This window comes from Artemia franciscana, chromosome 15 (genome assembly GCF_032884065.1).
Source record: "Artemia franciscana chromosome 15, ASM3288406v1, whole genome shotgun sequence".
In the NCBI taxonomy this organism is placed as follows: Eukaryota; Metazoa; Arthropoda; class Branchiopoda; order Anostraca; family Artemiidae; genus Artemia; species Artemia franciscana.
In genome coordinates, this window is record NC_088877.1 from 42,180,838 (window position 1) to 42,208,756 (window position 27,919).

General features: G+C 35.7%; 1 protein-coding gene and 1 non-coding gene across 8 annotated transcripts in view; one reads left to right on the top strand and one right to left on the bottom strand.

The window, feature by feature from the left end:
• The window catches only part of LOC136036499 (protein lap4-like), a 199,287-nt gene that overhangs the window by 14,252 nt on the left and 157,116 nt on the right, over positions 1-27,919 (top strand). For all 7 annotated transcript variants that reach the window (XM_065718780.1, XM_065718777.1, XM_065718781.1 and 4 more), the window contains exons 3-4: positions 10,407-10,524; positions 20,432-20,510. In XM_065718780.1, coding sequence (XP_065574852.1) covers positions 10,407-10,524; positions 20,432-20,510 — 197 coding nt within the window. The remainder of the gene's footprint in view (positions 1-10,406; positions 10,525-20,431; positions 20,511-27,919) is intronic.
• On the bottom strand, positions 24,931-25,003 carry Trnaf-gaa (transfer RNA phenylalanine (anticodon GAA)). Its single transcript has one exon. It is a non-coding gene; the product is annotated as a tRNA-Phe (tRNA).

The window sequence follows — 27,919 nt, forward strand, 5'->3', positions numbered from 1 at the left end:
TCCCACCACCCCAAAAAAAAAGTCGAAAGAAAACTAATTCCCTAGGAAATAGTCTTTTAATCTATTTTCAAACTGTGGGAGGTGCTCGGCCGCCCGAACAGTCACAGGAAGCGAATTCCATACAGAAGGGTTAAGATGCTTCAAAGTTAAACCAGATCTCACACTATTTTCCTTCTCTACGACCAAGCTATCATATCCTCTTGTATCATGCTCATGAACAGAAATTCTGAAACGGTAAAACTCATCAATAGTTTCCGGGACTAGATTATGCACACAATTAAACACAAACATTGCCGCTTAATGGTCCTTTATTTGTCCAACATTGAGTAGCCATAGAGACTTAAAGCGTGGACTGGCGTTTTTCACATTTTTTATGTACTTCCCAATTACTCGTCCCGCTATATTTTTTAGAATTTGCACAAGCTTGTAATTAACAAAAAAATTACTGCTCCGAACTTCACATCCATATGATATATACGGGTAGATTGTTGCGAAATATATCGTGCAAATAGGTAGAATTGATATGGGTCTCCAGTTTTCTATACCTGCCTTGCGAGCACCTTTGTGAGGAGAATGACCTTCGCCGCCTTAAACTGCACCGGGAAACTTCCCTTTTCTAAGGAAAGATTAATGATAAAAACCAGATAGGGAAGAATATATCCTAAGATTACCTTAAAAGCCTAAAGGGATAAACGATCAACACCGGCAGAATTAGGCTTAAGTGACTGCACAACTTTACGCACTTCTTCAGTCATGCACGGCTGAAATTCTATATTTAATGTTTCACCACAGATGTCATTAGTAGTATTGCAGTTCGTTTCACTATATTTTTTGCTAACACTAGTTTGCACCTCGAAGCCAATATACGAGAAAAATTAACAAACTTATTTACAGTTTCCTTTGAGTCACCAGGGTTACATCCTTCCAACTTAATGTCTGCCATAGTCTCTTTTCCTAGAATTAGATCATGCTGATTTGAGTGTCTTAGAAAAATTGTTAGAAAAATTATTGTTTTTGTGAAGATTTTGAGAAACATGTGGTCTTTGGCCGAGTGGCTGGCTCGTTAGACTTGAAATTCTTCGTCCGTGAGGACAGGGATTCCAGTCTTGGTGTTGCTGTTTATTTGGTTTGGAACAGGAGCCTGTGGTCGTATTTAATATACGATAATATGCGATTTTTTTAGTCGTAATATACGACTATTGAGCTGGATTGCTCCTTACTACAGTTCTTTACCACAAACTGTTTGATTTGTGTGTATTTACCTACAGACTAAAATAATGAATGAGTCGAGATTTTTTTGCGTTATCAAGGTTGTTGTATAGACAAATTCTGGCGTTTAGGTTAACCTTACATTGTAGCTGGTAGCTTCACATTGTAGCTTCAACTGTAATTTGTCTGAACCAAGATTTTAAGCATTGCCCACGTAGTTCACTAGTCAAGCATATATTGAATGATATATTGAACGTTTTAGATAAAATGTCTGACTTTAATTTGGTGGGTCAACTGGAAGAATTTTTCGTGGAGAAAAAAAGTTTGTTGGGGGAAGGAGGATTTCTAGGAGAGTTTTTACACAGGGAAGGGGATTTAGCGGCATGATTTGAAAAACGGTCAGAGATTAAATTTAAAAAATAAAGTTTTTCTACTGAAGGTATGGAGGAACATTAAAACTTAAAAAAACGGAAATTGTTCCGTATATAAGGGGCTATGCCTTTCTCAACCTTCGCTCTTTACTCGAAGGTTTGAATTTTTGTTACCATTCTTTAAGAAAGTTTGCTCAAATTTTACTGTGAATGTCCAAAATCTGGTTAATGTCGAAATTCGACTTACATATGGTTATATCCTCGGGAAGATTTTGAGTCATCAATGACTCACCCTTTGCTCCTTCAGTACCTTGAAACTGCCATGACTGCCGAATTTAAAATCAAGCTCAATCTATCACGTCGGTAGATTCAATTCTGAATAATATCAGCATTTCGCTATTCCTTTGCATCAAGTCCGTAAAGGATTTGATCTCATTACTTCATGTAGTCAAGCAAAACTCTTGTCATATATTTCTAATATTTCATCGGGCAGGGAAATGGCATCAGCCCTTTATCTAATGGCAGAAGAAAAATATTGAAAATAATAAATTTTGATAAGAAAATAATACCTAGAGCCCAGAATTTACTTCTTCTTTTTTAAGATTAAAAATGAAAGCGGGGGAAGGTCAAAGAAGGGTAAAACTATTCAGGATCATTCAATACGAACATATAGATCACATAAAAAAAGAATACAGCACTGGCCTTTACAGTCCTTACCGGCGGTGCGGGTCTCCTTTTCATTGCCCTTCAGCTAGGAAGCAAAATGGGGGGCTGTGGGTCAGCCATCCAGTGCTTTCTAACACCCTTGCTGTTTACCTTTCCTGGGTTTCTCAAGGTACCCATTTAGAGCTGGGTCGACTCTGGGTGAGTTTACAAAGGTAAACTCACCCAGGGTTTACAATAGGTAGAGCCAAGATCAAAACATGCATTAATTAAAAAACGTCCAGAAATTAAATAAAAAAACAAGTTTTTTTTAAATGAAAGTAGGAGCGACATTAAAACTTAAAACGAACAGAAATTATCCGTATATGAAAGGGGCTTTTCCTCTTCAACGCCCCGCTCTTTACGCTAAAGTTTTTCACTGTTTTAAGAAGTAGAGTTAAGAGAAAGAGTCAAACTTTAGCGTAAAGTGCGAGGCGTTGAAGAGGAAAAACCCCTTTCATATACGGAGCAATTTCTGTTCGTTTTAAGTTTTAATGTCGCTCCATACTTTCATTTCAAAAAAATTGTTTTTTTTTTATTTAATACACACAACAAAGTCCGCTCTCATGGCTAAGTAGTAATCATTAATTTCGAAAAGAATAGAGCGGAGAGCTGAATTCACATAAGTAATAAGTCCGCCAGAAGGTCAGCCTGGGTTGTTTAGTTGTCTAGCAGGTACAGAATAGGAAGTCATGTTATCAAACTCAAATATATTCTCATCATGTTTAGTAATAAAATGTTCCCGGAGATAAATCACACTAAAAACACACCTGGGGGTACCCAACACTAAAAGTTTTATATTCCACAATAGTAGAGCTTGTGACTACGTCATGGGTTCGAGAATTTACGGTTTTTGGGGTATTTCACACGTTAGTAGGTATGACCCAGCGTCTTACAACCAACACAAAAGGGTGCCTTCTAACAGGGGGTTTAGGACGCAGATCAGGATCGGCAGCTACAAAAGCAGGCTCCCTGCTGAGCAATAATTTCTCCTGCTTAACTTAATTCACTATGTGGCTCGCGATTTTCCTGGAGTGAACAACGAGTTTACATTCGGTATTAAAGTGACGAAACTCGGTTATATCACCACCCGGACAAGGGTACCATTTATCGATAAATGTTTTGCGCTTGCTTTGGCATTTTAAGTCTTTTGGAGGGTCCGTCTATTTAGTTTTGTTTTCTGTAGCTTTATTTATTAATATTTTCTTTTCTTCTCCTTTTTACTCTTCTCTCTGTGAGTAAGTGATTATTTCATTTTTGTGTGTTTTTTTTTCTTATCGAGTAAGTGACTCGTTTTCCCCTCTCTTTACAGGTCAAAGAGCCTTTGGGGGAATAGTAAATTGTAATATTGTATGTGTATTTCATGATGAATAAATCTTATCTTGTGAATAACAGAGTATAAGGGTCTCGAGGGTACGGTTTGGGACTACTGAGAATTTAGACAATGGAACTGTAGAGCGACTAACATTTGGCATAAATCCACCTAATTTTCTGGAAAGGTCTTTCACTTTAGACACCCCTGTAGGGTGAATGGCTTCGTCGATGGCAGGCACTTAATATGGACTAAAAATCACAATTTTTGGAATCTGAGCTTTTTTCTTTGCTACATAGACTAGTGACTTGCACATATCAGTAATTTTGTCCTCATCTTTGGCGTGCGAAACCATTCGCCATTGAGTGTCCAACTAGCTAGGGAGGATAATTTTAGCTTGTTTGATTGTGTCACGATCGAAATTGTCTACTAAACTTTTCGGAATCAAATCGAGCTGTATCCCATCAGTCGGTGGCCATCTCTAGAAGTTCAAAATTTTGTGCTGAATACCAGCTTTACGGTCATTGGGTTTAATCAGAAACAACCAGAGTCCAGTAAGAAGCAAGAGTTCCGTATGACCGTATAGATTGTTACGTTTCCAATACGAGAGCTAAATAATTGTTTTTTTTTTTGCAGTAGGTCTAGATATCCAGGAACAAGGGAAGCGTCTAAACCCCCTCATATGTTCCCTGTAATTTACAGGTAACTGAATACCTGATTATGTCGTAACTGATTATATATCTGATAGGTAACTGATCATGCGCTCAAAGTGCATCATCTCCACGACTTCCGGGATATGGGCTATATATTATATATTCTCATTTGCTTACAAATAGGTTTTATAAATGCCATTTCTGGTGTCGAATTGTTCAGAAATTGCTGGGTCAAAAGGTCATACATATTTTGCCCGAGGGATTCAGGATCCGAAACCCGGAAATAGGCCAGAATTTTCGTTCTGGCTCTTACCTCTTGGAGACTTACAGCTAAAAAGTAGTTAGGTCAAGAAGAACCTAATGACGGAAAAAATTTCACCCCTCCCCTTAAAAAGTAAACCCAAAATAGGCCAACAAATTATTCTTGGTGGGCTTGAAACTTTGCCCTGGCCTAAATTAAGGGTAGCCCTACATAGAAGTGAAAACAAAGTATATATATATATATATATATATATATATATATATATATATATATATATATATATATATATATATATATATATATATACATATATATATATATATATATATATATATATATATAGATATATATATATATATATATATATACACATATATATATATATATATATATATATATATATATATATATATATATATATATATATATATATATATATATATATATATATATATATATATATATATATATATATATATATATATATATACTAGCTGTTGGGGTGGCGCTTCGCGCCACCCCAACACCTAGTTGGTGGGGGCGCTTCGCGCCCCCCCCCCAAGCCCCCCGCGCGCGTAAGTCGTTACGCGCCATATTAGTTACGCGCCATTGTAGTTGTGTCCCTATGTCCCACCTGTGAATATAGATATATATATATATATATGTTTTTAACTACGTAAAACTTGCGAATATACAACATTCTTTGCTGTCCCATTGTCTGTGCATATAAATAGATTGTTTACCGACTCTTGAAAATGCAACATATAATGGTCCATGGGAAAACAATCCGTATTCAGATCTATACCTCATGATTCTAATGATTGCCCTTGAGCTTTGTTGATGGTGATTGCTAATCTACCATTCCCTGTGTCGCCATCGTCATTTATATATCCCCCTTGTGCCCCCCGGCATCCCCTTTGTAGTTTTGTCCCTGTGTCCCGGTCGTCATTTGTGTCCCGGTGTCCCAGTCTGTGATTTCTCTTTGAGTGTCCCGGGCGTCATTTATATTCCATGTGTCCCGGTGTCTCGGTCGTCATTTATATCCCCCTGTGCCCCCCGGCGTCCCCGTTGTAGTTGTGTCCCTGTGTCCCGGTCGTCATTTATATTCCCTGTGTCCCGGTCGTCATTTGTATCCCGGTGTCCCGGTCTGTATATACATTCGTTTTTTAGTTTTGTTTTTCTCCTTTATTTTTTTCCTTTTTTATTTTTTTTCTTTTTTAGTTTATTTAGATTTTTAGATTTTTTAGTTTTTTTATTAGTTTTTCTTTTTTTTTCTTTTTAGTTTTTTTGTAATTTTTACCTTTTTTTTAGTTTTTTTAGTTTTTTTTACTTATATCCTGGTCGTCATTTATACTCCCTGTGTCCCGGTCGTCATTTGTGTCCCGGTGCTTTGTTGATTGCTAATCGAACATTCCTTTTGTCCCGGTCGCTTTCTCTTTGAGTGTCGTCATTCATATTCCCTATGTGCCGGTGTCCCGGTCGTCATTTGTGTCCCGATGTCCCGGTCTGTAATTTCGTCAGTTGAAAACTTATGATGAAATAAATTTTTAATTTTTTCCCTTTTTTTGTTTTTAGTTTTTTTTTTATTGGTTTTTACCTTTTTTTAGGTTTTTTAGTTTTTTTCTTTTTTCTTTTTAGTTTTTTTTGAAGTTTTTATCTTTTTAGTTTTTTTATTTTTATTTATATTTTTTTAGTTTTCTTTTTCTCCTTTATTTTTCAGTTTTTTAGTTTTTTTTTCTTTTTTAGTTCTTTTAGTTTTTACCTTTTTTAGTTTTTTTTAGTTTTTTTAGTTTTTTAGCTTTTTTTATTTTCTTTTTATTAGTTTTTAGTTTATTTTATGGTTTTTTCCTTTTTTTAGTTTTTTTTTTAGTTTTTTATCTGTTTTTAGTTTTTTTTTAGTTTTTAAGCTTTTTTAGATTTTTTTATTTTGTTTTCTTTTTTTTTTGTAGTTTTTACCTTCTTTAGATTTTTGCTTCTTTTATTTTTTTAGCTTTTTTAGTTTTTTTTCGTTTTTTCTTTTTAGTTTTTTTGTAGTTTTTATCTTTTTTATTTTTTTGTATTTTTATTCATATTTTTTTAGTTTTCTTTTTCTCTTTTATTTTTCAGTCTTTTCCTTTTTTTAGTTTTTTTCTTTTTTAGTTTTTAGTTTTTTTTTTTAGTTTTTTACCTTTTTTTAGTTTTTTTTAGTTTTTTTAGTTTTTTAGATTTTTTAGTTTTTTTATTAGTTTTTAGTTTTTTTTGTAGTTTTTGCCTTTTTTTAGTTTTTTCAGTTTTTTTTTAGTTTTTTACCTTTTTTTAGTTTTTTTTTAGTTTTTTAGCTTTTTTAGTTTTTTTTTCTTTTTAGTTTTTTTTGTAGTTTTTACCTTTTTTAGTTTTTTTTCTTATTTTGTATTAGTGTGAAATAATTCAGACGTCATATGCGGACAAACATGACGTCACCTGATCCATCCACAGATCCACACACAGACAACTTATTTTTATATATATAGATATATATATATATATATATATATATATATATATATATATATATATATATATATATATATATATATATATATATATATATATATATATATATATATATATATATATATATATATATATATATATATATATATATATATATATATATATATATATATATATATATATATATATATATATATATATATATATATATATATATATATATATATATATATATACAGGTTCTTGCCAGACAAAGGGCCAGAAGACTTAATCCTTGCCCCTTTGTATGGAAGGACTGGTCTTAGAAACTTAAGAGAGGGTTCATTCGATTGGAACCAGATAGTTCCCCTCTCGTGCCGTTTTCTGCTACCCGGGCCCCTGCACTCCCCACTATGTCGGATAAAAATTCTGAAACAATTATTTCGTTCAATAACATCGAAAAATATAAGTATGCCTCCATAGTCGACATTACCCCACCCATCTCTCAGGGGCAATGTTTCTCAGTCATGTAAATTAATTATTGTTCAGCAATGAGTTTTAGTAGGAAAGATGTCTGTGTTTGGTCTTAGCTAGCTAAGAGTTCTTAGGGATAGTTCGTTAGGATAAAAATTTCCCAAGGGTGTATTCTGGATGCGACAAATGTATTCAAGTAAATCGAAATACGGTGTTCACTGAAATATTCATATTGTCTACAAAATCCCAGGAACGACTTGGGGAATTCAGTATAGACTTCCAAGTAGTGTTCCAAGAGGATCTGATGAACCTCAAATTATGACTTTGGAGAGGGAACATGGATAAATCGAAAGACACTGGAATCCAGATCATTATAACATGTGTGCAATATCTTGGGATTGGTTGGTGAGATCCAGTTGAAACTTTTGTTTTTTTACAGGGATGATGACGTTTAATTCTAACTTAGAGTGGGGAAAGGGAAGAGCTCAACATATTTAGTTTTGAAAATGTCTAATAAGTTTGACATTTTAAGCTTTTGAGGGATTAGAGTCTTTTCACGGTCAAGTAGTAATGTAAATAAAAAGACCCTATATGTACCCAGGCTAAAAATATAGGGTTTCCGAGGTTATCTGTGATATAACAAGAACGGCTTGGAAATCGATTTGAAGCGTCCAGGGGTTCCGAATTGTCTGGTTGAATTCAGATTGAGAGTGGGCAGAGGTACATCTAACTGCTGTGCGTGTACTCAGACAATGAAAATAGCATATCCTTACTTGCAGGGCATATTGACTGAGGTAAAGGTAGATTTTCTAGTGCTGTGAAAAATGAAAACCACACTGTTTGAAATACAAATTACTTTCTATAAAACACGAATGACTCTCAAGCCGTTTAGAGGTTTTGAGAGGGAGAACAGGTAGCGAAACTGTTCTTTGTAAGCTTTGGTAAGGTTGGTGATGTTGTTTGTTTGTCGTATTCTTTTCGGATATTTTGAGAAATGAAAACCTTGACATTCAGAATAAAAATCGTTTTTAGCCCAAATGACGCTTTTGTATCAAGAAGTTTTAGTTGTTTGTGATAATCTCCGTTCATTTTAAAATTGACTTAAGTATTCATTTTAATTTCTATTCATTTTGTAGTTCACTTATATCTGATATCTTATGTGATTATTCGTTTTAATTTTGTTTAAGTTCGCTTTGGGTATCGTATTTCCTGTGGTAATAATTTCTGTGCGAATGAAATTTCAACCATTATGGGATTCCAATTCTTTCCCTCTTATGGCTTTTTCATTTTCTTTGTTTTTTTTGAAAACATCTTATATGAATTCGGAAAAAAACGCTTTTATCTCATTATTACAGTAAGTTGTCATTATTTAATACACAATCCTTATGTCCAGTTAGCTTATATTTTGAACACCTAGGAATTTACATTAGCAATAATAATTTATTTTATATATATATGATATATATATATACATATATATATATATATATATATATATATATATATATATATATATATATACATATATATATATATATATATACATATATATATATATATATATATATATATACATATATATATATATATATATATATATATATATATATATATATATATATATATATATATATATATATATATATATATATTATATGTGTGTGTGCATACGCACATTATACTTATTAGAAATTATAATAGTAACGATGATAGTACAACATGTATTATTGTTGGAATAAGAAGGGCTGCGAAATTCAGGAAAAGGTTTCGTGGGGACATTGGGGTGATGATTGACAGATTGATGTTTTATCTTTATCAGTGAAACGTGGAAATAATGCAGGGGTTGTGCAACCTGTCTTCCAGGTTGCCAAAGTAACATTCTTGGCTATATTTCGATGAAACCAATTCTTCAAGTACCAAGGACGGTGAAAATATAATCTGATTTCATTTCGTTTATAGCGGTTTATGGTGATCTCACCGGGTCATGAGGACCCATCGTAAGAAATTTTCTTTAGGATATGTCTTTCGCTTCAGATGAGTTATTCTGCATCTATGTTCGAAAGATGTTAATGGAAATTGGGATCTCCTAGATTGTCCCTCTATTAGTTGAATGTTAAGGGCTTTCTATTTATCTTGTTTGGGTAGGAATGGACCTGCTTTGTTTTTAATCTATATGAATAAACTCTTAGCTACACTAATAGCACATAACGAATTAGTCTTATATGAGTCTTAGTCTTTTCTCGTAATATTATATTATTAAACGTACAATGATTGTATATAAGGCCGTATCCATTGGGGTTAGGGAGTTTGAATCCCCCTCCCCCGAAATGTTTGTCCAAATCGTAAAAACATAACAAAAATGAAAATAAACTAATTTTTTGATGCGTTTTTTTATTTTTTATTTTTTAAACCCAACCTCCCGAAAAAAAAGTCCTTCTGTAAATCCCTTCTCCCCAAAAAAGATCTTGATACGTCTCTGATTGTATATATGTATATTTATTTACATATTGCGAATTTTTTCTCGAAGTTATATTCTTTCCTGGAATTGGAATACTACCATTTTCCGATGTGAAAAAAAGATATAGATAGGTTACAACTTTGGGAAAAATCGCTAAGGGGCTTAATTTTTGAAAAAAAAAACTTTTTCATATAAATAAAGTCGCAAATGCTTGGAATAAATTTTCCTGAAGATGAGAGTCTGTGCTAAACATTTTAAGAGGCCATTAAAGTTTAATTTGATTGTTGATAGTATAAAATAATTTGTCGGCATAAATATGCAAAAGGTTTGCCAAGTGAAATAAAATGAAATAAAAGCTATTTTGTAAAAGACATTAAAAACTGTATTTCTTCTCATTGAGCGAAGCTCTGTCCCCCGTTACTAGCACCTAATGTGTGAGTTGGTCTATTTTTGGCTGTGACAGCTAGTTTTCCATGTTCCCTACTCAGTTTTTAAAATTTTTGTTGTTTTTTAGACTCTATTTCGATTGACACATTTAAGGCGACTTGGTTTAAGCGACAATGAAATACAGCGGTTACCTGGAGAAATCGCAAACTTAGAGCTGTTACAAGAATTAGATGTTTCTCGTAATGGTATGTTCTTGTTCAAATTATTTTTTTTCTCTGGTAACTGTACATTTAAGCCGAAGCATGATCTTATTTTCTGTATTTCAGCAAATTGCCAATGGCCGTTCCTGCCATATCTTCTAAACTTTGCCTAATTTTCCAAAAAGAGTGAAACAACCCCTGAAAGTAATTGAATCTTAATGAAAATTACACCGTCAGATTCAGCGTATTGGAAAGCCATATTGTAGAAGTTTCAAGCCTCTATCTGGAAAATGTGGAATTTTGTATTCTTTGCCAGAAGAAAGATCACGGACGCGGTTTATTTGTTTTTATTTTATTTGTTTCTTTTCCCCAGGGATGATCGTATCGACCCAGTGTTCCTAGAATGTCGCTAGAGGGTTCAGTCGAAAGGAAATGAAAAGTTATGTTGCTTTTTTTAAGTGACCATAAAATTGGAAGGTAAATAGGCCCCCTTCCACGCTCATTTTTGCCTAAAGTCACCTGATCAAAATTTTGAGATAGCCATTTTGTTCAGCCTAGTCGCATAATCTAATAACTGTGTCTTTGAGGATGACTTAATCCCCAAAAGTCCCCAGGGGAAGGGCTGTAAGTTATGAACTTTGCCCATTGTTTACATAAATTATTGGTATTGATAAGGGGGCGAACCTCCTCATAAATGTAATAATTTATGTTCGTTTTAAGTTTTAATGTTGCTCCTTACTTTCAGTTGAAAAAACTTTTTTTTTTACTTAATGTTCTAAAAGCCGTACAGTCGTGCATACAAAATTAATTGACCTGAACACTACATACTGCGTAAGTGAAGAAATTATACCAGTTACAAAAGTCTTTTTCTATGCTCTATTCCTAGTCCAATAAATCATCCCATTCTTTATACACTCGCAAAGCACTCATCCCTCATTTTTTTTTGCCTACCATCTTTCATCAAACCTTAAATATCCATACAGTTCCTTCCGCAACTCACTCAATTCTTCACTCACCCGTCATATAACCTGCTGCAGGAAAAATAATCACCAGGAAAAATCACCAGGAAAAAAAACCTGCTGTCTCATCTATATCTCCACATGGAGCAAAAGTAAGGACTGTCATGGTTTTGCCACCTCCCTAAATATATAATGTCGCATTTTTTTTTAGGTTCATGTTTTTTCATTCCATTTCATGCTTTTCTAAGATTAAGGATCAGGTTTGCATTGAAACGCACAATTTTGCTTTTTCGACGCATTGTCAGCTCTTGGGCCATGGGAATACAGTAAGGCTAGTACTCGAAAGTACTTGAAAAACAATTTATTACATAAAAAAACAAGGCTATTAAGTAAAAAAAAATAAGTTTTTTCAACTGAAAGTAGGGAGCGACATTAAAAATTAAAACGAACAGAGATTGTTCCGTATAGGAAAGGGGCTGTTCCCTCCTCAACGCCCCGCTCTTTACGCTAAAGTTTGACTCTTTCTCTCAACTCTACTTTTTAAAACAGTAAAAAAGACTCTACTTTTAAAAACAGTAAAAAGACAAAAAAACTTGTTTCTTTTATCTAATTTCTGAATGTTTTCGAATTAATGCATGTTTTGATTTTGGCTCTTCCCACATGAACAATTAAAACGAAATTTGCATATTAATTTTTTTTTTTTTTGGCTAAATGGCTTTCTCATAGTTTTGATCGGAAGATTTTGAGAAAAAAGGAGCGGAGGAGGAGGCCTAGTTACCCTCCAGTTTTGGTTACTTAAAAAGGCAACTAGAACTTCTTTTAATTTTTTACGAACGTTTTTATTAGTAAAAATATACGTAACTTACGAACTAACTTACGTAACGAACTTCTATATTCGTATGTTTTTATTACACATATGAGAGGTTTTGCCCCCCTTGCCAATCCCTCGCTCTTTACACTAAAGTTTAAATTTTGTCCCAGTTCTTTAAGAATGACCCCTGAATCACGAAGGCCGTAGAAAAAATAGTTGAAATTACTAAAATTACTTTAGCGTACAGAGTGAGGTATTAGGAGGAGGTGAATCCCTTCATATGCGTAATAATTTCTGTTTGTTTTAAGTTTTATGCTTCTCCTTACTTTCAGTTGAAAAAAACTTTTTCATATTCATTTTTCATTTTTTTTTAAATGCTATAAAATCCTGCGCCGCCTTCATGGAAATTCTCTTCGCCCATAACAAATTCTCCATGGAAAGTTCTCCCCACATAATCCCTCCCTCCAACCAAAAAAACCCTTTGAAAACGCCTGTAAACTTCCCAATAACCATCACTATGTGTAAACGCTGGTCAAAGTTTGTAACTTGCAGCCCCTCCCACGGGGACTGGGGGAGTAAGTCGTCCCCAAGGGTATAGTTATAAGGTTTTTCGACTATGCTGAACAAAACGGCCATCTCAAAATTTTGATCCGATTACTTTGGGGAAATGAGCGTGGGAGGGGGCCTAGATGCCCTCCAGTTTTTTTGGTCACTTAAAAAGAACACTAGAACTTTTGGTTTCCGTTATAATGAGCCCTCTTGCGATATTCTAGGGCCGCTGGGCCGATACGATCACCCCTGGGAAAAAATCAACAAACAAACAAATAAACACGCATCCGTGATCTGTTTTGTGGCAAAAAATACAAAATTCCACATTTTTGTAGATAGAAGTTTGAAACTTCTACTATAGGGTTCTATAATACGCTGAATCTGATGGTGTGATTTTTGTTAAAATTCTACAACTTTTAAGGGGTGTTTCCCCTTATTTTCTAAATTAAGTTAAGTTTTCTCAGGCTCGTAACTTTTGATGGGTAAGACTAAACTTGATCAAGCTTTTATATTTAAAATCAGCAATCACATGCGATTCTTTTGATCTCCTTTTTGAGGCTCATAGCTTTTGATGAGTAGGATTAAACTTAACGAAACTTATATATTTAAAGTCAGCCTAAGAACCCAATTCTTTTGATATATCTATTGGTATCAAAATTCTGTTTTTCAGAGCTATGGTTATTATTGAGCTAGGTCGCTCCTTACTACGGTTCGTTACCACGAACTGTTTGATCTTTCCAAAAATTAAATAAAAAAAACTAGTTTTTTTAATTGAAAGTAAGGAGCGACATTAAAACTTAAACCGAACAGAAATTACTCCGTATATGAAATGGGTTGTCCCCTCCGCAGTCCCTCGCTCTTTACGCTAAAGTTTTTAATTGTTTTAAAAAGTAGAATTGTGGCAAAGAGTCAAACTTTAGCGTAAAGAGCGAGGGACTGCGGAGGGGACAACCCATTTCATATACGGAGTAATTTCTGTTCGTTTTAAGTTTTAATGTCGCTCCTTACTTTCAGTTAAAAAAACTAGTTTTTTTTATTTAATTTCTGAACGTTTTTGAATTAATGCATGTTTGATTTTGGCTCTCCGCACATAAATTATTGAAATGAAATTAGTATATTAATTTTTTTTTGGCTAAAACATCTGTACACTTCCCAATAACCATTACTATATGTAAACACTGGTCAAAGTTTGTAACTTGCAGCCCCTCCCCCAGGAATTGTGGGGGAGTAAGTCATTCCCAAAGACATAGTTATTATGGTTTTCGACTATGCGGAACAAAATGGCTATCTTAAAATTTTAATCTGTTGACTTTTGGAAAAAAATTAGCGTGGGAGGGGGCCTATTTGCCCTCCAATTTTTTTATCACTGAAAAGGGCACTAGAACTTTTCATTTCCGTAAGAATGAGCCCTCTTGCGACACTCTAAGACCACCTGGTCGATATGATGACCCCTGGGGAAAAGAAAAAAACAACAACAAACAAACAAATAAACACACCCGTGATTTGTCTTCTGGCAAAAAATATGAAATTCCACATTTTTTTAGATAGGAGCTTGAAATTTTTGCTATAGAGTTCTCTGATATGCCGAATGCGATAGTGTGATTTTCGTTAAGATTCTATGACTTTTAGGGGATGTTTCCCCCTTTTTTCCAAAATAGGGCAAATTTTCTCAGGCGCGTAACTTTTGATGACAAAGACTAAATTAATTGGAACTTATATATTTAGAATCAGCGTGAAAATTCGATTCTTTTGATGTATCTTTTAGCATCAAAATTCCGTTTTTTAGAGTTCCGTTTACTATTGAGCCGGGTTGCCCCTTACTACAGTTCTTTACCACGAACTGTTTGAAAAGAAAATAATTCGGTATTTCGGGGCTTCTGACATTATTAATCCTTTGCGGAAGTTAGGCTCAAAATTGAAAAATGATTATATTTTTTCTCTGGGCCCCTTCCACCTCTTAGTTCGTTTATTTTCCCGTTAGGTTTCACCTGTTTTCGCTTTATAGTTGTGTTATCTCTTAGCAGTTCTTTCGTTAGTTGAGTTATGGTTGTGGTATATATGTTTTATCGCTCGTATAGTTGTGTTATTTTCAAATTATACTCCATAATAGAGAGGCTCCGAACACCCAGCATTGTATATTAAGCTCTGAATTTGACGTTTTTTCTAACGTGACCAGATTCGTCCTGCGCCCTTTTCATTGAATTTTTTCCCCCATGGCATATTTCTCCAAGGAAAGATCCTCCCATATAGCCCCCTCCCTCAAGCCTACCCCCAAAACCAAAAAAATCCCCCTGAAAACGTCTGTACACTTCCCAATAACCATTATTATATGTAAAAACTGGTTGAAGTTTGTGACTTGCAGCCCCTCCCCTAGGAACTGTGGGGGAGTAAGTCACCCCCAAATACATAGTTATTATGATTTTCGACTATGCTGAACAAAATGGCTATCTCAAAATTTTGATCCGTTGACTTTGGGAAAAAAATGAGCGTGGGAGGGGGCCTAGATGCCCTCCAATTTTTTTGGTCCCTTAAAAAGGGCACTAGAACTTTTCATTTCCGTTAGAATGAGCCCTCTTGCGACATTCTAGGACCACTTGGTCGATACGATGACCCCTGGGAAAAAAACAAAAAACAAAAAAAAACAAACAAATAAACACGCACCCGTGATTTGTCTTCTGGCAAAAAATGCAAAATTCCACATTTTTGTAGATAGGAGCTTGAAACTTCTACAGTAGGGTTCTCTGATACGCTGAATCTGATGGTGTCATTTTCGTTAAGATCCTACGACTTTTAGGGGGTGTTTCCCCCTATTTTCCTAAATAAGGCAAATTTTCCCAGGCTCGTAACTTTTGATGGGTAAGACTAAACTTGATGAAACTTATATATTTAAAATCAGCATTAAAATGCGATTCTTTTGATGTAGCTATTGATATCAAAATTCAATTTTTTAGAGTTTTGGTTACTATTGAGCCGGATCGCTCCTTACTACAGTTCGTTACCACGAACTGTTTGATCTTTCCAAAAATTTGAGACATTGATTCACAAGAAACTCGTTTTTTTTTGGAAATCGACCCTTTTTCGGCTAGATCTCTTACTTATAGACAAAATTCAAATTCGATGTAAGTACCTCTCCAGACAGTTTTGTTTTTTGATTGCATAATATTTCAAATTATTTTGAAATATTCAATTTTCAAATTATTTTGAAATATTCAATTTCGTTTTGAAACATCAATGAAAATATTCAACATATTCAATTCTTTTAAACTTACTTTTTGTTTAGCCATTATGCTTGACTCTGACTCCTGTTTTTTGTCATGTATGGCAATCCTAAAAAAGTGAAGGGAAATATATGCATTTATTAATTATATTAAGACGCTTTTTATTTGTTAACTTGTTTTATTTATTTATTAGTTAAAACGTCATTTGTTTTTACATCTTGCTCTCTGGTAAATTGTTTATAATGTAACAAAACGCTCTTGTCATGGCCCAACTGTACAACAACAAGGAAAGGAAGGGAATACCCCAATACCTTTAGCACAGAATTTACTATTTAAGTTTAAGGAGCCGGTGTGATTCCCGGTCTGAGACCAAAACATAGAAAATAATATTTTGAAGTTGACTGAAATCGCATATGCGTTGACAGGATCCAATACCGTGTATCCTGTGGGAATAGCATATGGTAAGAAGAATTCCCTGTATATTAAAGTTAAGTACTACACCTTTGACCCGAAACTTGCCTCCCCATGGAAAATTATACTCGTGTAAAATCCCCCGAATGGAAAATTCGCCCCCCACCGGAAAAATATATGCATACTTCCCAATAACAAATGCTATACGAAGCAATGGGCAAATTTTATAACTTGAAGACCTTCCCCTGGGGCTGTGGGTGGTCATGTTATCCACTAAGGCATACTTATTCGGCCTTTCATCTATGCTGAACAAAATGGTTATCTAAAAATTTTGATCGGATGATTTTGAAAAAAGAGGTGTGGGAGGGTTCATAGGAACAATAATAAAAAAAGCATTTTTCGGTGGTGGGGGACATTAGCCTAATAAAAAATATGTGATAATTTAGATAGTCAATGCCCAATAATTAAATCAAATTTGGGATTTCTACGGGAGGAGCGAGTCCTCTTCCCTTGTGGAGGAGTAAGTCCCCCTTGGGGAGGAATAAGTCTTCCCCCCATGTGGAGGGGTGAGTCCTCTCCCCTTGGGGAGGAGCGACTGCCCTCCTCGTTCGTCCCTGATCCCCTGTTTCTACGAAGAAGACGGAAATCGCAAATAGAAAACAGTTCAGGTGGGAAAAGCATTTTGCGAGAAGATATCGTTATCCCTTTATTAAAGTAAAGTAAAATTAAAGTTAAAGTAAAGGTTCCGAAAGGAAAAATGCGAAAAGGGGCTGTATCTTTGAATTACGAGTAAAGAAAGAAGGCCTGACAACAGCTTCTAGAACAATTACAATAAACTAATTCCTAAATACCAATTTCTAGAGACGTATCTCTCTGGATACTACCGGATAATTACCGGGTACTAGATCTACCAGGTAAATAAAGATGTATTCCTGTATCTAGTAAAAAAAAAAGAAGAAGCATACTTCGGAACGTAAATAAACTTTTATTTGTCATGCACAAAATGGTCCTTCTCTCGAAAAATGCCCCCTTCCGATTGCGTGTATGTCTGGTACCTTGGGAACTGTCAGGGAGAGGGCAATGACTCGCTTGAAAAAGAAAGGCGATTAAAAAACTTCAGTTTAAAGCATTGACTCGTGTGTCTTTGCCCCTCCCCCCTTGTGCTACCATTTATTTAAACTGCATCTTTTTTTCATCTAAAGAAAGATATTGGTACCTGTTAATGCGTTTAAGTTTAATGAATAGCCATCATACTCGTCTACCCCCCTCCCCCTGGACAAAATTTTATGTTAGTATCTTTGTCTAGTACTGGTGCTAATTCTTGTCATTTTTTTCATTTCATATATTTAGTTCTGTATAATCGGTTGGCCGCATGGCTCTCACGTTATTGGCTGGAAATGAGCTTATTTTAAGTTCTGTTAACTTCGTTAGAAAGGGTAGAATTACAGTAAAGTTTTAAAATTGTTTTAAAATTTAAATTTCAAAAATTTAACTTTGAATGTTTTAGAGTCTCAAAAGTTTTAGAATTTGATAAACCGAAACTCATCATGTTTAAATTCAATGGTCACTGGTGTAAAACGCATTTTTGTTTTATTAATTTATAGGAAAGAACTCGCCTCTGTTCTCATTGAAAACAGTCCATGCGTGAACTACCTTTTTATGTTTGATTGTGATTAAGGAAGTTGTTTTTCCTGGATAAAAAGCATATGAAACAGAGATATTTGTCCCTTTTCCTTGATGAAAATATAGTTCCTTCTTATAGTATCAAAAAGAAAAAGGAGGGATTATTGTCGTTTAGTTTCCATGTTAAATTCTGCCTTCGCACTACTGTCATTGAGAATAATTGTCTTTGTCGGATACTAAGAATCAGCTGGAGTGAAGGGTTCTTGGCGTTTACCCCCCTCTGGAAAATATCCCCGCGGCTAAACCCCCAGGAAAATGACCCAAGGAAAATACCACCCCATGGAAAATAAGGTTTCCAAATTTGAGAGTTTTATTTGAGTTTTTTTTTTTTTAGTTTTGCTGAAAAGTGCTAAGGAACGGGAAAAAGAGGAATTTACACACCAAAAGTATCTTAAAAACTTAGAAAAAAAATCCACAAATCCATTCTTGTTGAATTAAATAAAAAAAAAAGTTTTTTTTAACCGAAAGTAAAAAGTTTTACTTAACTTTCTTTACGTTAAAGGTTGACTTTTTCTCTTAACTCTACTTTTTAAAACAGTAAAAAACTTTAGCGTAAAGAGCGGGGCGCTGATGAGGAAGCAGCCCCTTTCACATACGAAGTAATTTCTGAAATTTAATATTTAGCAGGATATCGTGTGTCAAAGCTCTTATTTTAAATTCCGAACGGATCTGGTGACATTGGAGGAAGTTGGGGGGGGGGACCTAAAATCATGGAAAACGCTTAGATTGGAGGGATCTGGATGAAAATTTGTGAGAAAAATAAGCAGAAGTCTTAGATACGTGATTTCCATAATTGGTACGGATCCGCTCTATTGGGGGGGGGGGGGGTGAATTATGAAAAATTAGAAAAATGACGTATTTTTAACCTACGAAGGAGTGATCGGATCTTCATGAAAATTCATATTTAGAAGGAATTCGTAACTCAGATCTCTTATTTTAAATCTCAACCGCATCCAGCGTCATTGGGGAGAGGCAGTTGGGGGGACCAGAAATCTTAGAAAATACTTAAAGCGGAGAGATCAGGATGAAACTGGATAGGAAGAATAAAAACCTGTCTAAGATACGTGACTGACATAATTGGACCGGATCTGCTCTCTTTGGTGGAGTTGGGGTTGGGGTAATTTTGAAAATTGAGGTATTTGTAACTTACGAAAGGGTGACCAGATCTTAGTGAAATTTGATATTTAGAAGGATCTTGTGCTTTAAAGCTCTAATTCTAAATTCCGACCAGATCCTGTGACATTGGGGAGAGTTGGAGGGGGAAACCGGAATTCTTAGAAAACGTGAAAATTGAGGTATTTTTATCTTACGAATAGGTGATAGGATCTTAATGAAATTTGATATTTAGAAGGAATTCATGTCTGAGAGCTCTAATTTCAAATCTCGACCAAATCTTTTGACATTGGGGGGAGTTGGGGGGGAATCTTGGAAAACACTATGAGCGGAGGAATCGGGATGAAGCTTGGTGGATAGAATAAGCAAATTTCCTTGATACGTGATTGACGTAACCGTACTGGATTCGCTCTCTTTGGGGAAATTCGGGGAGGGGCTCAGTGATTTGGCGAGTTTGGTGTTTCTGGACGTGCTAGGACGATGAAAATTGGTAGGCGTGTCAGGGAGCTGCACAAATTGACTTGATAAAGTCGTTTTCCCAGATTCGACCATCTGGGCGGCTAAAGGGAGAAGAAAAATTAGAAAAAAATAGGTATTTATAACTTACGAGTGGCTGATCGGATCTTAATGAATTTTGGTATTTAGAAGGACATCGTGACTCAGAGCTTTTATTTTAAATCCTGACCGGCACTAAGCCTCTGACTTTCCTTTTAAATCAATCTATTGATTCTTAGAATTTTGTTAGAGCTCATACTATATGAGCTCTTGGCTCGTAGCTCTTCTTGCCTCGTCACAAGTGCCATATGAGCTCTTAGCTCTTGCTTTTTGTTGAGTTTTATCTCTCTTTGTTGTTTGTTGTCATGTCTGGCCAGTTCGGCTTAGGAACTTTCAGACTGTGTATACCTGTCTATTGTTCAAAATTTGCTGTTTCTCGAAATCCGATAAAATATGCAAAAATGTGGTTCAAAGTGTGTTGCAAAATCCCATATATGGCTGACTAAAATTTCAGACTGTGCATTCCTATGATAGTGGAAAATAAAAATTTCAAATTTATTGCCAAAGTTACTGAAACTAAATTTTTGCGTTTTTGAGGAAAATTTTCTATAATGACAGAAATTGCTATAATTTAATTCATGGTTAGTAAATTAGTCATACAGTTTCAAAAATAAATATTGGAACAGAAGGATTAGATTTCTCTTCTCTTTTAGATGTAAAAGAAATACCAGAAGGGATTCGTCATGCCAAATCACTACAAGTAGCGGACTTCAGTAGTAATCCGATTTCCAAGTAAGTAGCAGGCTACACGCCCCAGAGCTGAAGAAGACATAGAGGGGGGAAGGGTTGTTTATGCAATAATCAACCCATGCTTTTATTTTTAGTCCAATTTTTTTTTGCAATACTTACTTTAGTTGTTTGTACATTTAGAAACGCAACTGCCTCTTTATGCACTTTTTATGCAATGGTCGCCTCTCATTTTCCTGGCCACAATATTTTTTTTTCTTCAGTTTCTGTCGCATTTGGAAATAAGAGTGTTTTATTTCTAAAATGTTGTCAAAATATTTGTATTGTTTTATTTAACCATAATCATTTTCATTTTTAATTTTTATGCCGCGATACTATTTTTAAATTGTTTAGATCAATGGTTCCCAACTGATTTTGGGCCCCACCTGGGAAGTTGTAAAATCCTGATGCCCCCTCGTGATATTTGAATTTAGTTATTCAAGTTTTAAATGTAGTAAGCCGAAGGAAGCTTAAAAGGCCATTGGTATTTGGTACACCAACTTCTTTTTTTTTTAGGTCGTCCTCTAGGCATATTTATGCTAATGAACAAACACTTTTATACAATGTATAACGTCGTTGCAATTCTATCATGTACCTTTTTTGCTCTTTAAATGCATATGAAGGTGATGTCATTCGCATAAACATTATATATATATATATATATATATATATATATATATATATTTTTTTAATGAAGACTGTACATTATAGCCGACGAAAGGGCGCACGTCCTACCCGTGACCCACCAAAATATTACGATGCTCTACGGGGGGGGGGCTGCATCTTAAATTGGGATTGGCAGGTTTAGACTTTAGAAATGTGTTCATTATTACGTTTTCTGACTTCACTCTTCCGTTCGATGTAACTTTGATGAAGTACAAAAAGGAGTTTTGTTTGCAAGCAGAGGCTACCATATTTTGGGTTGTTGCGCTTAGTTCTGACAATCAAGATTTTTGGGCTCATCAGAAGGTTTCTTCTCGGGGGGGGGGGGGGAGTAAATGGCATCCCGGTTTAATGTCTTATGATACCACGCTCTCGTGACAGCCAATTCTAAAATGAATTAAAAACAAAGAGGGTTATTCAAGATCATACCTAACCACTACGAGCCATAGGATGATGCGATTAGTTAAAAAGAATTTCTGGGAAATATTCGTATATTTTGGTAAAAGTACCAAGGACATCAAAATAAAAATATTTTTGCCACTTGGAGCCAGCTTAGGTCCATTCATTCCTAAAGCTATGATTTTCTAAGATTTTTCTTCTGAATGTTTCAAAATTATGAAGTTTTTGGGGCTTTGCCTCATTTTTGTGAAAACACAGAAAAAGTACTTGATTGAAAATGGACATAAACTAAAGAAGTTTTAAACGGAATCGATTTTGACGCTGATACAATATCCCCTGGTAAACCATTTGATGATTTATTTCAAAATCATATGTCATCATGACGATGACAGGTGACATAATTTCATCAAAGTTATTTCATTACAGTTTCCATAAAATTGAAAACCATATGTTTGCCATACCTTCTTCTTGGTATGTGGTGACTACAATTTAGAGGAATTGCTTTGAGTCTTTGAGTAATCAGAAAACACTTAAATTCAATTTTCAAGTTATTTTTAGTTCTAAAAATTCTGATACAAAAGGCGTGCCTCGTCAAAATCTAAGTGACACCAGTTTAATTTGATGACAGTGGCTTTGTACTAGTTTTAATCTTTTTCTATGTTTTAATCCTTCTAGTAAGAGAAACAATTTCTTTCGTTTTACGGACTTTTTTCTATTTTTTCTGGATTTCTATCCTCTTTGTGTTATTCTTTTTTCTTCCTTTCTCTCGTGTTCTCTTTTCTTGTCATGCTTATTCTGTACAACCTAGCTAGTAGTACACGCGAATTATTTGTTCATATTCTAAGGTATTGTTAGAAGTTCTAGAAGATTAGACTAGAGGAGGATGGAGGAGAAAGGCTGAATACCCCCAGATCAGGCTCGGATAATATAAAACAAGCCTATTTAGATGTTTTAAACAGGGTAGAACGGGAAGGGATATTCGCTAATATATTGGTCTTTGCTGACACTGGGCCACAACGAGCCTGGGATTGTCCTATGGTTACCCCAGGGTAGTGTGTAAGACGTAAGTTACCACTGGGTTACTTACCCGGTAATGGTAAGTTTTAGCTCAAACTTACTGGTAAGTTTCATGAGTGGAAAGTTTAGGCTTTTAATGAACTTAAATGTCCTCAATTGAAACAAATCCATCCTTAAGAGAGCTGCCACTTCACTAAAATCTATCGTAAAAAAATTTGCATTCATCATATTCAATGCATAAGTCATACTCCTCTGAGCTTATGCCGATATCGGTCTGTCGGACTACCTCTTTGTCCTGCCCGAGTAAAAAAAAAAAAGGGGGATGCGCGATACGTCAGTCATTCTGAATAAATAAAACGTTCATAGCAGAGGTGAGTTTAATTTGGGGAGTTTTGACTTTTTACTCGAATATTTTGATTGACTATCTTTAATTATAGAATTAAATCATGTATCCGGCTATAATGCGGGTAGTAAAGCCTATTAATAAGCAAGAGCCAAGAGCTCATATGGCATTTGTGACGAGGTCGGAAGAGCCAAGACCCTTCAGTCCCTCAGATGGCCGAATCGGGGAAAACGACTGTTATCAAATCAATTTGTGCATGCCTACCAATTTTCATCGTACTAGCACGTCCAGAAGCACCGAGCTCGCCAAAGCACTGGACCCCCCCCTCCCCCAACTCCCTCAAAGAGAGCGGATCCAGTCCGGTTATGTCAATCACGCATCTAGAGCTTGTGCTTATTCTCGAACTCGACAAAGCACTAGAAATCCCCCCACCCCCCTGAAGAGATTGGATCTAGTCCGGTTATATCAATCACGTATCTAGAACTTGTGCTGGTTCTTCCTACCAAGTTTCATCCCGATCTCTCCACTCTTTAAGTTTTTTCCAAGATTTCCGGTCTCACCGCTCCAACTCCCCCCAATGTCACCGGATCCAGTCAGGATTTAAAATAATAGCTCGAAGACACGAGGTCCTTCCAAATATCAAATTTCATTAAGATCCGATAACCTGTTCGTAAGTTAAAAATACCTCATTTTTTTCTAATTTTTCGAATTAACCGTCCTCACACTCCCCCCTCCCAGATGGTCGAATCGGAGAAGCGACTATTTCTTATTTAATCTGGTCCGTTCCCTGATACGCTTGCCAAATTTCATTGTCCTAGCTTATCTGGAAGTGCCCAAACTAGCAAAGCCAGGACTGACAGACAGACAGAAATTGTGATCGCAATATGTCACTTGGTAAATACCAAGTGCCATAAAAATATTCCCGTCCAATCTCTTCTAATCTAGCATTGCTATGGTGACACAGCAGCAGTTCGTACCCAAACATAAATCAGTGTCTGCCTCAATGCCTCAATGTCTTTAGTTGTTTTCCATGCTCTATATCCGCCCATCACTGCATATGTTTATCAAATAATATTCATGATTTATCGCATTCGTTAGTATCGGGTAAAAAAACGCACTGATTTTTGATTTATTGAACTACTATTGTTACCAGCTTTTATTCTGCTCGGTAGCCTAGAAAAGTTTCCTTTTTTGTTGTTTTTATTACGCCAGTTTTTCGTCTGTAAAGACAAGGTATCAAAAGTTTGGTATATAGGATTTTATGAATGTAAAATTATTGCAGCTTTTTCTCGAAGGAAAGATTACATGATTGGTAAAACCATGCGGTTTCGAATAAATTGCACCGTTTAGCACATGGATTCGAACCAGAAAAAGTTTAGCAATGTGAAAAACGCTGCGTTCTTCCGAATGATTACCTATTCAACAACATATTTTAATGTTTCCAGCAGGGATTCCACTCCGAAGTTACGAGGATTTCCGCGAAAATCTATGTCTCCCCGAAAAAAAAAAAACAACAAAACTACGCAATGGGCTTTTAGCGCACAGATTCAAGCAAAACTGAAATAAGGCAACGTGTTTCTGCTATATAATTGAAACTAAGTCAAGGTTTTAAGGTGTTGATTTTGAATGATCCCTACAGGACGTATGTCAGCGTAAAAATATTTGAAGTATTTACGATTTACACTGCAAAATTTTAGCGATTGTTTCTAATTTAGCTTTGATTTTTTTATCATGAGTTCTGACCTTAGTCGAATGTGCCTTTGGATATAAATTAAACTGTTTTGCATCCTTTCAGACATTGTCATCTCTAGCTTAAGATATGTCGCGAAAGCCAGACCCTGTCAACAAAGAGTGGGTGTATTGTATCAGATTAACGACGCTTCTTGACTACTAAGGTCCCTGCGTCGGCCATGCAGTGCATTGCTGCAGCATGATTGGATCTCTGGGTCCCGTATTACCAAGCTAAGGTCAAAACCAATGCGCCACCACATGACAAAATTTTATTGCCGAAACCCGGGATCGAACCAGGGACCTTTAGATCTTCAGTCTAACGCTCTCCCAACTGAGCTATTTCGGCTGTTAAAAGAGTGGCTGTATAAAGAAATCATCATTGATTTAAATCATGTTACCAAAGCTTTCAGCAAGCATTGTGGTTGGTCACTAGTCAAAAATATACTTGTCACCCAAAGCATCACCTTGCGCTATATGAAAAGGCACCTTTTGACATCCGTGAATATTATGATGTACAGAAACCATCCATCCATAAGAAATTCGCTGCTGCAACAAAGAAGCGCATGAAGAAGGAGTCGCTTGAAAGAGGCAATGGTGCAGAATCTGAAGATGTTGGCACTGATTCCAACAGTTCTGACGAAGGTGGCTCTTATCAATTTCCAGTACTTTCAAACGCTTTAGCTGGGACATCATCGCTTCCCAGTACTTCTGGGTCTTCTGTTCCGATTCCCCTTGTTTGGTCAAATTTCCTCCTTTTTCCTTATGTAACCAAAGTGGTGTAGCAACCAAAACTTACGTGTATTCAAAAAGTGACCATAGAACAATAGGAAGTCTGTGACAAAGCCGGGTTCGTGCATTTTATGCACGAACCCATACCATTCGCTGTGGTCAAAAATGAATATTTTGCAGATGCGATAACAGTTACAAATCCAGCTATGAAAGAAATTTCGGATCACAAAGTGCGAATCAAACACCGGGATGAATGTTTTGCTGAAAGGACGCTTGATATTAAACTGGTAATTCAGAACTACAAAACAACCGAAACTTTTTGTTCTGATGGATGAACAAACATTTAGACGGGAACCCATTGTTAACTATGTCCTTGCCACTGACAAAGCTCTCCTCCTTGAATCAGTAGAAACTGGCGACAAGTGGCGACGCACTTTGTAGCTGATGAACTGGAACAAGTTGCTAAAGTTTGGTGTCCCGCTATGACTGGAGACAGGAATGCAATAATAAGGATAGGCGTCATTTGCCTTAATAATCCTAGTGTAAATAAACTTGCAATCTCGTTATTGAAGCAAAAACGCCCCCACCTACAAACCATTGGGTGCATCTCTCAAATTTTGTATCTACTTGTCCGAGATACTGTGGAAAGCTTAGACCAGTGTGTCAATAATATCTTGAAGGTCATCACATTTGTACGGTCTCATTACATGGCTCTAGTTGTCCTTAACGAATGGCAGATTGCACTTCTTGGTAAAACTATCAGCCCAGAACTACCTATCAAAACTCGCTGGGGATCTATCTACTGATCTATGTGCTTCATGAAAGAGTCGTGGGAACCTTTAATGTTTATATCAATCGATAGAAGGTGTGATATAAATGAGGGTAACCAGGATATGAGAAAAGTGCTTTTCGATGATGTGAAACTTGATCAATTAACCACCTGTATGAAATTCTTGAAGCCTATTTCACTTTGCTGTCACTTCTTTGAAAGAGAAGAAGCTATGGCATTTCCAGGAGACTGTATTGTTTTTGCCAGTCTCAAAGGCAAATCCACAAGTACCTAGAAGTTAGGAGGATATATGCACTTGCTCCCGCCCTGACTGCAGTTACTCTACTTGATCCGCTTTTTGGTGCAAATTGACTTACACAGGATGAGTCTACGGATGTAGCAAGTTGAATTAATGAGCTTGCTAAATTTTTCTAAATATTTCGGAAAGATGGTGATTCATTTAACGAAAGATCTGAAACTGACTTTGTCGGGGTCTTGAACACAGAACTCTGTTGCTATATCTCCAAAACTGGCCCATTTTCCAAATCATTTTACTTTGAGACTGCAAAGGATGTCGAATCGGCAGCTTGTTGGTGGGCTGTTTTGTTTTTTTTTTGTGATGTTGGTGCTTACAGAAGTGACTGTAAAAATCTCATGGCTTCCTGCGACATACTCTGGTCAGGTTATATACTAGTACAGACCCATTGTAAAAACCACATCAACAGCAAACAAAATTGTAATGATCCGTCGGTTACTCAATAGCAAATTGAGCATCGCCGTGTACCTTCAAAAATGCCTGGAAATCGACGTCAAAGGCTAGAAGGGATGTTCACGCTACCATCTTGTCTTTCTATCAATAGTTTACTGCTACATGATAGTGGAGATGGTGTGGTGGAAGATGATCTGCCAGACATAGCGTTTGAAGATGCGTCAGATGTAAATGGGAAGCAGCAGCTGCAGCTTATCTCTTACTATCTCTAATAAAGAATTATCTGAAGCCTAAAGTGCAATTTCTTACAATTTTTCTCCCCGTGTAAACGAAGTAGGAATCAAACTAATAAAAGGATGCAAAAATTTTATCTTTTCTTATCAATCTGTCAGAGAAGAGAGAAGACTCTTCTTTTAAATTCATGATTATTTGAAAATTATCACTTATGCGGTAACTATACGGCGACTTGCCAAAGTTACCGGTAGCTTAATCGGTAAGAGTATGTTTCGAAACTCACCGGTAAATATTGCACACTACTCCAGGGCTATTGAAGCCCTGGTTATTTCAGGCTATTCCTGGCTATAGAGCTAGCACGAGCCCTGGAAAATGAATAGCAAGCTGTCAATCTCTCTTATCAATCTGTCAGAGAACAGAGAAAATTTTCTTTTGAATTTATGATTTTTTAAGAATAGCACTTATTTGGTAACTTACAGTAACTTGCCAATGTTACCGGTAACTTATTCGGTAAGAGTAAGTTTCGAAACTCATCGGTAAATCTTGCCCACTACTCCAGGGCTATTAAAGCCCTGGTTATTCCAGGCTATTCTTAGCTATAGGGCTAACACGAGCCCTGGAAAATGAATAGCAAGCCTAATGGCTTATAGATCCAAAGTACGCTATTTTTAAAATACATTCTAAAAAGATGAAACAAATACAATCAATCTTTTTTTTTATTATTGGTAATAAAGGGAATAATTATAAAATCAAGGTCTTAAAAGTTCTTTAAAAGTACTTCTTAGTCAAATTCGATGGTCCTTGTGTTTCATGAGTCATTC